Source organism: Hypanus sabinus, chromosome 3 (genome assembly GCF_030144855.1).
Source record: "Hypanus sabinus isolate sHypSab1 chromosome 3, sHypSab1.hap1, whole genome shotgun sequence".
Classification (NCBI taxonomy): domain Eukaryota; kingdom Metazoa; phylum Chordata; class Chondrichthyes; order Myliobatiformes; family Dasyatidae; genus Hypanus; species Hypanus sabinus.
Genome location: NC_082708.1, coordinates 181,621,330 through 181,636,143, shown reverse-complemented (window position 1 = coordinate 181,636,143; position 14,814 = coordinate 181,621,330). Strand labels below are relative to the sequence as shown.

General features: G+C 43.9%; 1 protein-coding gene across 1 annotated transcript in view; it reads right to left on the bottom strand.

The window, feature by feature from the left end:
• The window catches only part of LOC132391940 (dedicator of cytokinesis protein 2-like), a 1,209,929-nt gene that overhangs the window by 893,720 nt on the left and 301,395 nt on the right, over positions 1-14,814 (bottom strand). Inside the window, exon 17 of the mRNA XM_059965744.1 lies at positions 1,904-2,007. Within this exon, the coding sequence (XP_059821727.1) occupies positions 1,904-2,007 (104 nt within the window). The remainder of the gene's footprint in view (positions 1-1,903; positions 2,008-14,814) is intronic.

Below are 14,814 nucleotides of genomic sequence, written 5' to 3'. Positions count from 1 at the left end.
CCTGCGGCCATACTCAGCAAGTCTATAGAATAGCAACTATAACAGGATCAATGAAAGATTAAGTAGAGCATAGAAGACAATAAGCTCTGCAAATGCAAATATAAATAAATAGTAATAAATAACAAGAGGATGAAATAACAAGTTAAAAAGTCCTTAAAGTGAGATCATTAGTTGTGAGAACACCTCAATAGATGAGTGTAGTTACCCTCTTTTGTTCTGATGGTTGTAGGGTAGAAACTGCTCTTGAACCTTTAGTGAGAGTCCTGAGGCTCTTGTACTTTCTACCTGATGGCAGGAGCGAGAAAAGTTCATGGCCTGGGTGGTGAGGATCTTTGACAACGGATGCTGCTTTCCTACGACAGTGTTTCATGTAGATGTGCTCAATGTTCGGGAGGGTTTTACCCATGATGTACTGGACCAAATCCACTATTTATTATAGGATTTTCTGCTCAGAGGCATTGGTGTTCCCATACCAGGCCATGATGCAGCCAGTCAATACATTTTCCACTACACATTTATAGAAGATTGTCAAAGTTTTTCATGTCACGCCTAATCTCCATAGACTCTTAAGGAAGTAGAGACACTGTTGTGTTTTTGTTACAGTTATATTTATAAGATGGGTCCAGGACAGGTCCTCTTAGATAGTAACACCCAGGAATTTAAAGTTACTGGCCCTCTGCTCCTCTTATCCTCCGATGAGGACTGGCTCATAAACCTCTGGTTTCCCTCTTCTGAAGTCTACAATCGGTTCCCTTGGGCTTACTGACACTGAGTGAGAGGTTTCTGTTATGAAACCACTCAGCCATATTTTCAATCTCCCTCCTGTATGCTGATTAGTCATCACTGCTCACAACAATGGTGTCATCAGCAAACTTGACTATGGCTTTGGAGCTTTGCATAGCCACACAGTCATATGTGTAAAGCAACTAGAGCAGGGGTCTAAGCACAAAGCCACATGGTTCTCCTCTGTCGATGGATATTGTGAAAGAGATGTTCATGCCAATACCAACTGACTGGGGTCTTGGAGCTTACTGATTAGTTTTGAGGGGATGCTGGTATTAAATACTGAGCTGTAATCAATAAACAGCATCCTTATGTATGTACCTTTGCTGTCCAGATGGTCCAGGTATATTGCATATTATTGCAAATGACCCATTTCACTGCATGTTTCGATGCACAAGTGATAAATAAATTTGATTATCAGTCTTTACCTGTCTCTCTCCACTGCACCCTCTCTGTAGAAGGTGCCACCCAATGGTATATTATGCATTCTGTTTACTTTTCTTCAATATAACTCAGTACATGTGATAATTAAAAAAATTCCAGTTTCATGTCCTAATTTTGTATGTACAATCAGTGGCCATTTTATTAGATATAGTTATACACCTGCTCGTTAATGTAAATATCTAATCAATCAATCACGTGGCAGCAACGCAATGCATAAAAGCATGCAAATATGGTCAAGAGGTTCAGTTGTTGTTCAGACCAAACATCAGAATGGGGAAGATATTTGTTCAAAGTGACTTTGACCATGGAATGATTGTTGGTGCTAGATGGGGTTGTTTGAGTATCCCAGAAACTGCTGATCTCCTGGGATTTTCACACTCACAGTCTCTAGGGTTTACAGAAAGTAGTATGAAAAACATCCGTGGGTTAATGACAGTGATCAGAGGTGAATGGCTAGATTAGTTCAAGTTGATGGTAACTCAAACAACCACACATTACAACAACGGCATGCAAAAGAGTGTCTCTGAACACACAACATGTCGAACCTTGAATTGGATGGGCTAGAGCAGCAGAAGAGAATGAACAAGCAGAAATACACCAGGAGGCCACTTTATTAGGTATCTCCTCCACCCAATAAAGTGTCCATTGAGCGTATAGAAATTGCCAAAACACTTACCTTGTATAAGATCAGGTCATGCTCTCCGTCTCGCAGGGTTGTTCCATCTGGTTTCATCAGGTTCACATATGCCATTGCAAATATCTTCTCTCCCTTGTCTTTAGCTGTTAACACAACCATTATCATTTCTAATTTGGCAATATGGACAATGCCCAGATCTTTCCCACAGCTTTATTGAGACATTCTCTGTTCATTGCCATCCATACTTGTCTCCAATTTGTTCAAATTTAACATAGAAACACAGAAAACCTATAACATAATACAGACCCTTTAGCCCACAATGATTTGCCAAACATATACTTACTTTAGAAATTACCTAGGGTTACCCATAGCCCTCTGTTTTTCTAAGCTCCATGTACCTATCCAGGAGACTCCCAAAAGACCCTATCGTATCCGCCTCCACCGCTGTTGTTGGCACCCTATTACACACACTCACAACTCTCTGCATAAAAAACTTACCCCTGACATCTCCTTTGAACCTACTTCCAAGCACCTTAAAACTGTGCCCTCTCATGCTAGCCATTTCAGCCCTGGGAAAAAGCCTCTGACTATCCACACGATCAATGCCTCTTATCATCTTATACACCTCTAGCAGGTCACTTCTCATCTTCCGTTGTTCCAAGGAGAAAAGCCTATTTGCATAAGGCATGCTCCTCAATCCAGGCAACTTCCTTGAAAATCTCCTCTGCAACCTACCTATGGTTTCCACATCTTTCCTGTAGTGAGGTGACCAGAACTGAGCACAATACTTCAAGTGCGGTCTGACCAGGGTCCTATACAGCTGTAACATTACCTCTCCACTCTTGAACTCAATCCCATGGTTGATGAAAGCCAATGCACCGTATGCTTTCTTAACCACACAGTCAACCTGTGCAGCAGCTTTCAGTGTCCTATGGACTCGGACCATAAGATCATTCTGATTCTCCTCACTGCCAAGAGCCTTACCATTAATACTATATACTGCATTCATATTTGACCTATCAAAATGAACTACCTCACACTTACCTGGGTTGAACATCATCTACTACTTCTCAGCCCAGTCTTTCATCCTATTGAGGTCCCGCTGTAACCTCTGACAGCCCTTCACACTATCCACAACACACCCAAACCTTTGAGTCATCAGCAAATTTGCTAACCCATCTTTCCACTTCCTCATGCAGGTCATTTATAAAAATCACAAAGAGAAGGGGTCCCAGAACAGATCCCGGAGTTACATCACTGGTCACCAACCTCCATACAGAATATGACCCATCTACAACCACTCTTTGCCTTCTGTGGGCAAGCCAGATCTGGATCCACAAAGCAATGTCCTCTTGGATCCCATGCCTTCTTACTTTCTCAATAAGCCTTGCATGGGGTATCTTATCAAATGCCTTGCTGAAATCCATAAACACTACATCTACCATCTACTGCTCTTCCTTCATCAATGTGTTTGGTCACATCCTCAAAAAATTCAATCTCATAAATTCAGGCTCATAAAGCATGAGCTGCCTTTGACAAAGCGGTGCTGACTATTCCTAATCATATTATACCTCTCCAAATGTTCATAAATCCTGCCTCTCAGGATCTTGTCCATCAACTTACTAACCACTGAAGTAAGGCTCACTGGTCTATAATTTTCTGGGCAATCTCTACTCCCTTTATTGAATAAGGGAACAACATCTGTAACCCTCTAATACTCCGGAACCTCTCCCATCCTCATTGATGATGCAAAGATCATCTCCAGAGGCCCAGCAATCTCCTCCCTCACCTCCCACAGTAGCTTGGGGTATATCTCGTCTGGTCTAGGTGATTTATCCAACTTGATGCTTTTCAAAAGCTCCAGCACATCCTCTTTCTTAATATCTACATGCTCAAGCTTTTCAGTCCACTCTAAGTCATCCCTACAATCACCAAGATCCTTTTCCGTAATGAATACTGAAGCAAAGTATTCATTAAGTACCTCTGCTATTTCCTCCAATTCCATACACGCTTTTCCACTGTCACACTTGATTGGTCCTATTCTCTCACGTCTTATCCTCTTGCTCTTCACATACTTGTAGAATGCCTTGAGGTTTTCTTTAATCCTGCTTGCCAAAGCCATCTCATAGCCCCTTCTGGCTCTCCTAATTTCTTTTTTAAGCTCCTTCCTGCTAGTCTCATAATTTCCTAGATCTCTATCATTACCTAGTTTTTCAAACCTTTTGTAAGCTTTTCCTTTCTTCTTGACTAGATTTTCAACAGCCTTTGTACACCATGGTTCCTGTACCCTACCATCATTTCCCTGTCTCATTAGAACACCATGCAAATATCGCCTGAACATTTGCCACATTTCTGCTGTAATTTCCCTGAGAACATCTGTTCCTAATTTATGCTTCCCAGTTCCTGCCTGATAGCTTCATATATCCCCTTACTCTAACTAAGCGCTTTCCTAACTTGTCTGTTCCTATCCCTCTCCAATGCTACAGTAAAGGAGATAGAATTGTGATCACCATCTCCAAAATGCCCTCCCACTGAGAGACTTGACACTTGACCAGGTTCATTTACCAATACCAGATCAAGTACAGCCTCTCCTCTTGTAGGTTTACCTACCTATTGTGTCAAGAAACCTGCCTGAACACACCTAACAAACTTCACCCTATCTAAACACCTTGCGCTAGGGAGATGCCAATCAATATTGTGGAAACTGAAATCTCCTATCACTACAACCCTGTTATTATTACTCCTTTCCAGAATCTGTCTCCCTATCTGTTCCTTGATGCCCCATTACTATTGGGTGGTCTATTGACCCCTTTCTGTTTATTGACCCCTTTGTTTCTAACTTCCACCTACAGAGACTCAGTAGACAATCCTCCGTGACTTCCTCCTTTTCTGCAGCCGTGACACTATCTCTGATCAGCAGTGCCATGCCCCCACCTCTTTTGCCTCCCTCCATGTCCTTTCTGAAACATCTAAAGCCTGGCACTCTAAGTAACCATTCCTGCCCCTGAGTCATCCAAGTCTCTGTAATGGCCACAACATCATAGCTCCAAGTACTGATCCACGCTCTAAGCTTATCCACTCTATATACTCTTGGTTCAAGAGGAAGCTTGTCAATCATTTGAACTCAGAAAACTGACTGTCTCATGCTTAATAGATACCGGTAGGACAGAATATTCAGACCTATTTTTTTTTGGAGCACAACTGAGAGCATCCTGACCATCTGCATGGCCATCTTGTATGGGCATTGCAAGGAATCTGACTGCAAGACACTCTAAAGGATTGCAAGGACTGCTCAGGAGATCATCAGAGTCTCTTTTCCATCCATCTGTGATATCAATCAGGAGCACTTCAGACACAGGGTCCTTAGCATTTTTGATGACACATATATATATCATTAACATCTGTTCCACAATCTCTTTGACCCCTACCATCTTGTAGCATTACAACAAGGACTGTTAGGATGAGAAAGGACTTCTTCCTCCAGGCCGTGAGACTACTGAATTCTCTGCCGCCACCCAGGTCTCATCACTCACGAAGCACCATTAGGGTTATACTGTTTACTTCTTAACTTTTATCACTTGTTTAATATTTTATCACTTGGTAACTTTTTTGTGCTAACATTACTTTATGAGTGTGCGGGAGTTCTATGTACTGTGCTGTGCACCTTGATCTGGAAGAACATTGCTTTGTTTGGCAATATACATGTCTACTGTTGAATGTCAAGCAACATACAACATGCTGGAGGAGCTCAGCAGGCCAGGCATCATCTATGGAAAGGAATAAACATTTGATGTTTTGGGTCGAGACCCCATCTGTCCTGATAATTCAGCATTTTGTGTGTGTTGCTTAGAATTCCAGCATTTCCAGCAACTTGAATGTGTGAAGAGGAAAATGATTGGCAGAAAGTTTCCTGATGCGTGTTCAGCAATAACACTTGCAAATTTCTTTCCCACAGGAAATGGAATGGAGGAGGGATAACTGTGGTCCAACCGATATGACTGGTTCTCTATGTATCCACTTCGATAGGAATTTATCCATGCAGACAAGTCAGTACGCAAGGCAAGATTTCCAGAATTTACATCACTGAAGCTGCTTGCATGGGTAGGTCAGTAAGTTTGCAGATGATACAAAGACTTGTGGAATTTTGAACAGTACAGAAGATCATTAAGGGATACCAGAAGATATGGATCAGTTGAAGATACAAGCAGAGAAATGGCAAATGACATTGGAAACTTTGACAAACTTCTGTAGATGTGTGGTGGAGAGTTTATTGACTGGCTGCATCACAGACTTGTCTGGAATGGCCTTGTACAGAAAGGCCAACAAAAAGTAGTGGATACCATCCTGTCCATCATAGGTAAAGCCCTATTGAGCACATCTACACAGATTGCTAATGCAGGAAAACAGCAACCATCATATAGGACACCCACCATTCAGGCCAAACTCCTTTCTCACTGCTACCATCTGGAAGAAGGTACGGCGGGGCCTCAAGACCCACACCACTAGTGTACAATGTACTGAGTATGTTAATCAAAATGGCTTCTTTGTTTTGTTAAGAGTAGGAATGCTTCTTTGTTATGGTAAGTGCTTTCTCTCGCAGTTGTTTAACTTTAGACTTGCTGATATTGGGATTGTATTCATTTGTTAACCAATGGGGGACTGTTATTTTGTCTTGTGGGGCTGGGAGCTGGGGGGTTTTCGCAGTCTTTTCAGGGGAGTCGGAAAGAGGATGCCGAGGAAGTGTGCTGCACTGCTCAGCCGACCACCAGGGTGGTCCCAGGTGCGAGGACGTGGAGGTCGGAGGAAAGTGACGAGGGGTCGAATGGTTCGATGGTTGAGCTCCAACGATGTGCACTAAACTGACTGAACTTTGATAAGTTGGCGCCTTTTACTCTATTTTATTTTCCTTCATATATACTGCATTGCATAGTACTCTTTTAGTTTTAGTAAAATCTTTAAAGTGTATTCCATAACGGTATCTGGTGTGAGTTTAATATTGTGTGTGTACGCGCGGCATAAACTTGATTCTCACAGCACCTGCGTGTACGGGAGGTGGGGTTGGTGAGTAGCTGGATCTCCTTTTCCCCTAGACATATGCCAGCCTGTTGGGTAAGTGTTACACTAGGTTCAGGAACAGTTAGTACCCTTCAACCATCAGGACCTTGAATCAAAGGGGACAACCACTTGCCCCATCACTGAACTGCTCTGACTGAACTAGACTATTTTCAAGCATTCTTCATCTAGTAGTGTTGATATTTATTTATTTATTTTTCTCCCTTTCTTTCAACATTGCACAATTTGCTTTCTTTCTGCACATTGGTTGTTTGTCCATTCAGTTGGATATGGTCTTTCGCTGATGCTTCTATTGTGTTTCATGCATCTACAGCATATGCCTGCAAGGAAATGAATCTCAAGGTTGTATATGGTGACGTATATGTACTTTGATAATAAACCTATGTTGAACTTTGAATTTTGTCTTGCGGTTTAGGTGATGAAATGGTCTGTACGTAGTTAATCAGAAACACGAGAGAGTCTGCGGATGCTGGAAATCCAAAGCAATGCACATAGAATGGTGGAGGATCTCCCTCCAGCGGTTTGTGAGTGATGCAGGACATAGTTAATGGCAGAATCCTTAACAGTGGTGAGGCACAGAGGAGAACTGGGGTCCAACCCTGCAGCTGCCTGACAGTGGCTGCACAGGTTGATAGTGAGATACAAGTGTATGTTATGCTTGCCCTTTTTCTTGAGGAATTGACTCTAACAGTCAGGAAGCTCTGTGTGGCTTTATAAAACTCTGGCAGGCAGTATCTGGAAAATTACATTGGATTCTGGTCTCCACATTATAGAAAGGAAATGGGACGTATTGGAAAGGGTGCAGCAGCTATTTATCAGGCTTCTGTGTGGATTACATGGCATGTGCTCTCTGGTGGAGGGAGTTCTGTGCAGTTGGATAAACTTGGGTCGTTTGCAAGTGGCGGGGTGGAGATTTGTCTCTTCTAAAGGATCTGTAAAGCGCTCCTTCCGCCCCGCTAGCCCGCAGGTCATGCTTTGGCAAGGTGTAGCACCTGCTTAGCTGTCCAATCGGGGTTGCGTGAAGCCATTGGAGCAGGTGATGGATGGTCATATGAGCGGCTGATGCACATCACAAGTCCTAGTTACCTGACCACTGGCAGACAATCTCTTAAGAGTATTGATCATGGCTGGGGCCACCCATCTTGTAAAGACTCTGCCCAGAAGAAGGTAAGGGCAAACGACTTCTGCAGAAAAATTTGCCGAAAACAATCATGATCAAAAGACCATGATGGCCCATGGCATATGACACAGCACATAATGATGAAGATGATGATGTTTTCTCCAGAGCGGCAGAGATTGAGAGGAGATCTGATAGAAGTGTAAAAGATTATTAAGGTTATAGATACAGTCACAGCCAGTATCTTTTTCACAGCGTTGAAGCGTCTAATACTGGAGGGCACTTAAGTTGAAAGGAGATGTGCAAGACAGAGAATGATGGAATTCACTGCCATGGGTGTGGGTGAAGGCATATGAATATACAGAAAATAGAGATACGGACCATGTGTAGGCAGAAGGAATAAGATGTCAGTAACTTAATAACTTAGGCATGAAATTATGGGTAAATGAGCATATTCCTGTGCTGTATTGCCTGTGTTTACTATTCTATGCTGATTTGCGTCATTACTACTTTGGTGTCTGGGAAGCTTGTTGAGTGAAGATTAGCTGGCATCTTTACATCGATGCAATGGTGATTGCACATAATCAGTAGATCATTGATTGACCGTGGACTTCAGAAAATGGAAGTTAGGAGAACCACTCCTCCTGGAGGGGTCACTGGCGAGAACTGCGTGCAACTCCAAGTTCCTGGGCGTCAACATCTCAAAGGATCTATCCTGGGCCCGACACGTTGATCCAATCATAAAGAAGGCATGCCAGCAGCTATACTTTGTTAGCAGTTTGAGGAGATTCAATATGTCACCAAAGACTCTTGCAAATTTCTATAGACGTAGCTTGAGCAGCATTCTGACCGGTTGCATCACAGCCTCCAGTGCACAGGGTCAAAAGGGGCTGCAGAGGGTTCCAACGTAGGCACAACCCTCCCCACCATCAAAGACACCTTCAAGAGTTGGTGCCTCGAGAAGGTGGCGCCCATCACTAAAGACCCGCATCACCTAGGATGTGTCCTCTCCTCATTACTACCATCAAAGAGGATCTACAGGAGCCTCAAGACCCACACTCCACAATTCAAACAGTTTCACCCCTTCCACTATCTGATTTCTGAATGGTCCACGAAAACCACCTCATTATTCCTTTGTTATTGCCTTATTTATTCATTTTGTAATTTATAGCAACTTCATAACTTGCACTGTACTGCTGCTGCAAACAATACATATCATGACATATGGCAATAATTAATGATTCTGCACCTGAGAACTTAAAACATCTGAGATTACCTTAGAAATAGAACATAGAATAGTACAGCACATTATTGGCCCTTCGGCCCACAATGTTGTGCCAACTCTCAAACCCTGCCTCCCATATAACCCCCCCCCCCACCTTAAATTCCTCCATATACCTGTCTAGTAGTCTCTTAAACTTCACTGGTGTATCTGCCTCCACCACTAACTCAGGCAGTGTATTCCATGCATCAACCACTCTCTGAGTAAAAAACCTTCCTCTAATATCCCCCTTGAACTTCCCTCCCCTTACCTTAAAGCCTTGTCCTCTTGTACTGAGCAGTGGTGCCCTGGGGAAGAGGCGCTGGCTGTCTACTCGGTCTGTTCCTCTTAATATCTTGTACACCTCTATCATGTTTCCTCTCATCCTCCTTCTCTCCAAAGAGTAAAGCCCTAGCTCCTTTAATCTCTGATCATAATCCAGACTCTCTAAACTAGGCAGCATCCTGGTAAATCTCCCCTGAACCCTTTCCAATGCTTCCACATCCTTCCTATAGTGAGGCGACCAGAACTGGACACAGTACTCCAAGTGTGACCTAACCAGAGTTTCATAGAGCTGCATCATTACATCCCACCTCTTAAACTCTGTCCCTCAACTTATGAAAGCTAACACCCCATAAGCTTTCTTAACTACCCTGTCTACCTGTGAGGCAACATTCAGGCAACTGTGGACATGTACCCCCAGATCCCTCTCTGCTCCTCCACATGATCAAGTATCCTGCTATTTACTTTGTACTCTGCCTTGGAGTTTGTCCTTCCAAAGTGTACCACCTCACACTTCTCCGGGTTGAACTTCATCTGCCATTTCTCAGCCCACTTCTGCATCCTATCAATGTCTCTCTGCAATCTTCAACAATCCTCTACACTATCTACAACACCACCAACCTTTGTGTCAACTGCAAACTTGCCAACCCACCCTTCTACCCTCACATCCAGGTTGTTAATAAAAATCACAAAAAGTAGAGGTCCCAGAACAGATCCCGGTGGGACACCACTAGTCACAACCTTCCAATCTGAATGTACTCCTTCCACCACCAATCTCTGCCTTCTGCAGACAAGCCAATTCTGAATCCACCTGGCCAAACTTCCCTGGATCCCATGCCTTCTGACATTCTGAATAAGCCTACCATGTGGAACCTTGTCAAATGCCTTACTAAAATCCATGTAGATCACATCCACTGCACTACCCTTATCTATCTGCCTGGTCACCTCCTAAAAGAACTCTATCAGGCTTGTTAGACATGATCTGCCCTTCACAAAGCCATGCTGACTGTCCCTGATCAGATCATGATTATCTAAATGCTCATAGATCCTATCTCTAAGAATCTTTTCCAACAGCTCTCCCACCACAAATGTAAGACTCACTGGTCTATAATTACTCGGACTATCTCTACTACCTTTTTTGAACAAGAGGACAACATTCGCCTCCCTCCAATCCTCCAGTACCATTCCCGTGGACAACAAGGACATAAAGATCCTAGCCAGAGGCTCAGCAATCTCTTCCCTTGCCTCGTGGAGCAGCCTGGGGAATATTCCGTCAGGCCCCGGGGACTTATCCGTCCTAATGTATTTTAACAACTCCAACACCTCCTCTCCCTTAATACCAACATGCTCCAGAACATCAACCTCATTCATATTGTCCTCACCGTCATCAAGTTCCCTCTCATTGGTGAATACCGAACAGAAGTATTCATTGAGGACCTCGCTCACTTCCACAGCCTCCAGGTACATCTTCCCACTTTTATCTCTAATCTGTCCAACCTTCACTCCTGTCATCCTTTTGTTCTTCACATTATTGAAGAATGCTTTGGAGTTTTCCTTTACCCAACTCGCCACTTGCCAAGGTCATCTCATGCCCTCTTCTTGCTCTTCTCAGCCCCTTCTTAAGCTCCTTTCTTGCTACCCTATATTCCTCAATAGACCCATCTGATCCTTGCTTCCTAAACCTCATGTATGCTGCCTTCTTCCACCTGACTAGATTTTCCACCTCACTTGTCACCCATGGTTCCTTCACCCTATAATTCTTTATCTTTCTCACTGGGACAAATTTATCTTTAACATCCTGCAAGAGATCCTAAAACATTGACCACATGTCCATAGAACATTTCCCTGCAAAAACATCATCCCAATTCACACCCGCAAGTTCTAGCCTTATAGCCTCGTAATTTGCCCTTTCCCAATTAAAAATTTTCCTGTCCTCTCTGATTCTATCCTTTTCCATAATAATGCTAAAGGCCAGGGAGCGGTGATCACTGTCCCCCAGATGCTCACCCACTGACAGATCTGTGACCTGACCCGGTTCATTACCTAATACTAGACCTAGTATGGCAAACCCCCGAGTCAGCCTGTCAACATACTGTGACAGGAATACATCCTGGACACACTTAACAAACTCTGTCCCATCTAAACCCTTGGAACTAATCAAGTGCCAATCAATATTAGGGAAATTAAAGTCACCTATGATAACAACCCTGTTAGTTTTGCACCTTTCCAAAATCTGCCTTCCAATCTGCTCCTCAGTATCTCTGCTGCTACCAGGGGGCCTATAGAATACCCCCAGTAGAGTAACTGCTCCCTTCCTGGTCCTGACCCACCCATATTGACTCAAAAGTGGATCCTGCTACATTACCTACCCTTTCTGTAGCTGTAATAGTATCCCTGACCAGTACTGCCACCCATCCTCCCCTTCCCCCCCCCCCCTCTCTATCCCTCTTAAAGCACTGAAATCCAGGAATATTGAGAATCCATTCCTGCCCTGGTGCCAACCAAGTCTCTGTAATGACCACTACATCATAATTCCATGTATGTATCCAAGCTCTCAGTTCATCACCTTTGATCCTGATGCTTCTTGCATTGAAGTACACACACACTGTAACCCTTCTACCTTACTACCTTTACACCCTTTATTCTGCTTCTCTTTCCTCAAAGCCTCTCTATATGTTAGATCTGGCTTTACTCCATGCACTTCTTTCACTGCTCTATCACTCCAGGTCCCATCCCCATTGCAAATTAGTTTAAACCCTCCTGAACCATGCTAGCAAACCTACCAGCAAGGATATTGCTCCCCCTCGAGTACAGGTGCAACCCATCCAATCTGTGCAGGTTCCACCCTCCCCAGAAGAGATCCCAATGGTCCAAACATCTAAAACCCTGCCCCCTGCACCAACTCCTCAGCCACACATTCAACTGCCAACTCAAATTGTTATTGCAATTCTTCCTTTTATTTTCATTGACATCTTAAACATCAGAAATTCTTTACACCTTAAGTCCAGAGGTAGATCACCATGATATTGTTCACTTAATGAAAAGGTCTCAAACCATTTCTTTAATTATTGATATGGCATTTAGGGCCAATGGTGTAGTGGCATCAGCACTGGACTTCAAGACAGATTGTCCTGAGTTGGGCAGCAGTCAGTATCTGAGCAGAGGAAAGGCCTGGCAATCTGCTTCTGTATCTTGCTATGAAAACCCTCTGGACAACTACACTATCTGCAGGGTCACCATGAGTCAACAGCAATTCAATGGTGCTCACTGAAGCACAGAAACAAATCCTAAACACAAAGTACACTGCAGATGCTGGGGTCAAATCAACACGTACAAACACGCTGGAGGAACTCAGCAGGTCGGGCAGCATCCGTGAAACAAGCAGTCAATGTTTCAGGCCGAGACCCTTCTCAGAACTGAAAAAGGAGGGGGGTAGGGGCACTATAAAGAAGATAGTGGAAGGGTGAAAGGTGCCAGGTGAAAAATCAATCAGAGGGAAGATCAAGGGGTGGTGGAGGGGAAGTAGGGAGGGGATAGGCAGGAAAGGTGAAGAAGGAATGTAAGGGGAAAGCACTATGGGTAGTAGAAGGAGGCAGAATCATGAGAGAGGTGATAAGCAGCTGGAAGAGGAGACAGAGTGAAAGTGGGATGGGGGAAGGGAGAGGGAGGGAATTACCAGACGCCGGAGAATTCGATGTTCATATTCAAGGGGCTGGAGACTACCCAAATGGTATATGAGGTGTTGCTCCTCCAACCTGAGTTTGGCCTCATCATGGCAGTAGAGGAGGCCATGTATGGACATATCCGAATGGGAATGTGAAGCAGAGTTGAAGTGGGCGGCAACCAGGAGATCCTGTCTGTTGTGGTGGACGGAGCGGAGGTGTTCGACGAAGCGGTCCCCCAATCTGCATCGGGTCTCGCTGATGTAGAGGAGGCCGCTCCGGGAGCACCGGATGCAATAGATGACCCCAACAGACTCACAAGTGAAGTGTTGCCTCACCTGGAAGGACTGTTTGGGGCCCTGAATGGTGGTAAGAAAGGAGGTGTAGAGAGGCAGAGCACTTATGCTTGCAGGAATAAGTACCAGGTGGGAGATCTGTGGGGAGAGACGTGTGGACCAGGCAGTCGTGGAGGGAACGATCCCTGTGGAAAGCAGAGAGGGGAAGAGAGGGAAAGACGTGGTTAGTGGTGGGGTCCTGTTGAAGGTGGCGGAAGTTGCGGAGGATAATATGCTGGTTCCGGAGGCTGGTGGGGTGGTAGGTGAGGATAAGGGGAACACCGTCCCTGTTGTGGTGATGGGAGGATGGGGTGATGGCCAAAGTGCAGGAAATGGAGGAGATACCAGTGATGATGGCAGAAGGGAAACCACAATTCTTAAAGAAAGAGGACATTTGAGATATCCTGGAATGGAAAGCTTCATCCTGGGAGCAAAAGCAAATCCTATAGGGAATATTGTGGTCTTGTTGATATGAACTCCTCCAATTGTTGTTTGATGGCAGAATATAATACAAGTCTGCACAAAATGTATGGTAAATCTGATATCCCACACTAAGTGCTGTAAGAGCTCAGCAAGTCAAGCAGTATCTATAAACAGTCGATATTTCAGGATGATGAAGGATCTTGATGAAGGGTCTAAGCCCAAAGCATTGAATGTTTATTCAAAGTCAAAGTAAACTTATTATTGAAGTATGTACTGTATATGCCACCTCCAGAGATGCTGCCAGACCTGCGGAGTTCCTCCAGCATTTTGTGTGCTTTGCTCAACAGGGTTTGTTGCTTGACGCTGTTTGGGTATTGGACTCTGTCGTTCACTTTATGGTAAGTTTCTGGTTCCAGTTCCTCTTCTCATTGTTGCTATTTTGACTGATTTTGAGTTGGGGCAGCCTACAGATTATGAACACTGAGCTGAACTGAATATGCCTGGACTCCTTTGATTTTGTGTTTTATATTCTGTGTTTCTTGCTCTTTTTTCGTACCATTTGCACAATTCGATTTTTTTGCGCATGGAGTGCGGGGGTTAATGTTTGCTTTTGAATAGGTTCAAATGATTTTCTTTGATTTGCAGCTGCCTGAATCTCAGGCTTGTACACTGCATACATACTTTGATAATAAATGGACTTCGACTTTGAATTTTTGAAAATTTCCAGCATCTACAGAATCTCTTGTGTTGCTGATATTCCAGTGTTGTTTTAACTTAGTATCTGCAGATAATGAAGG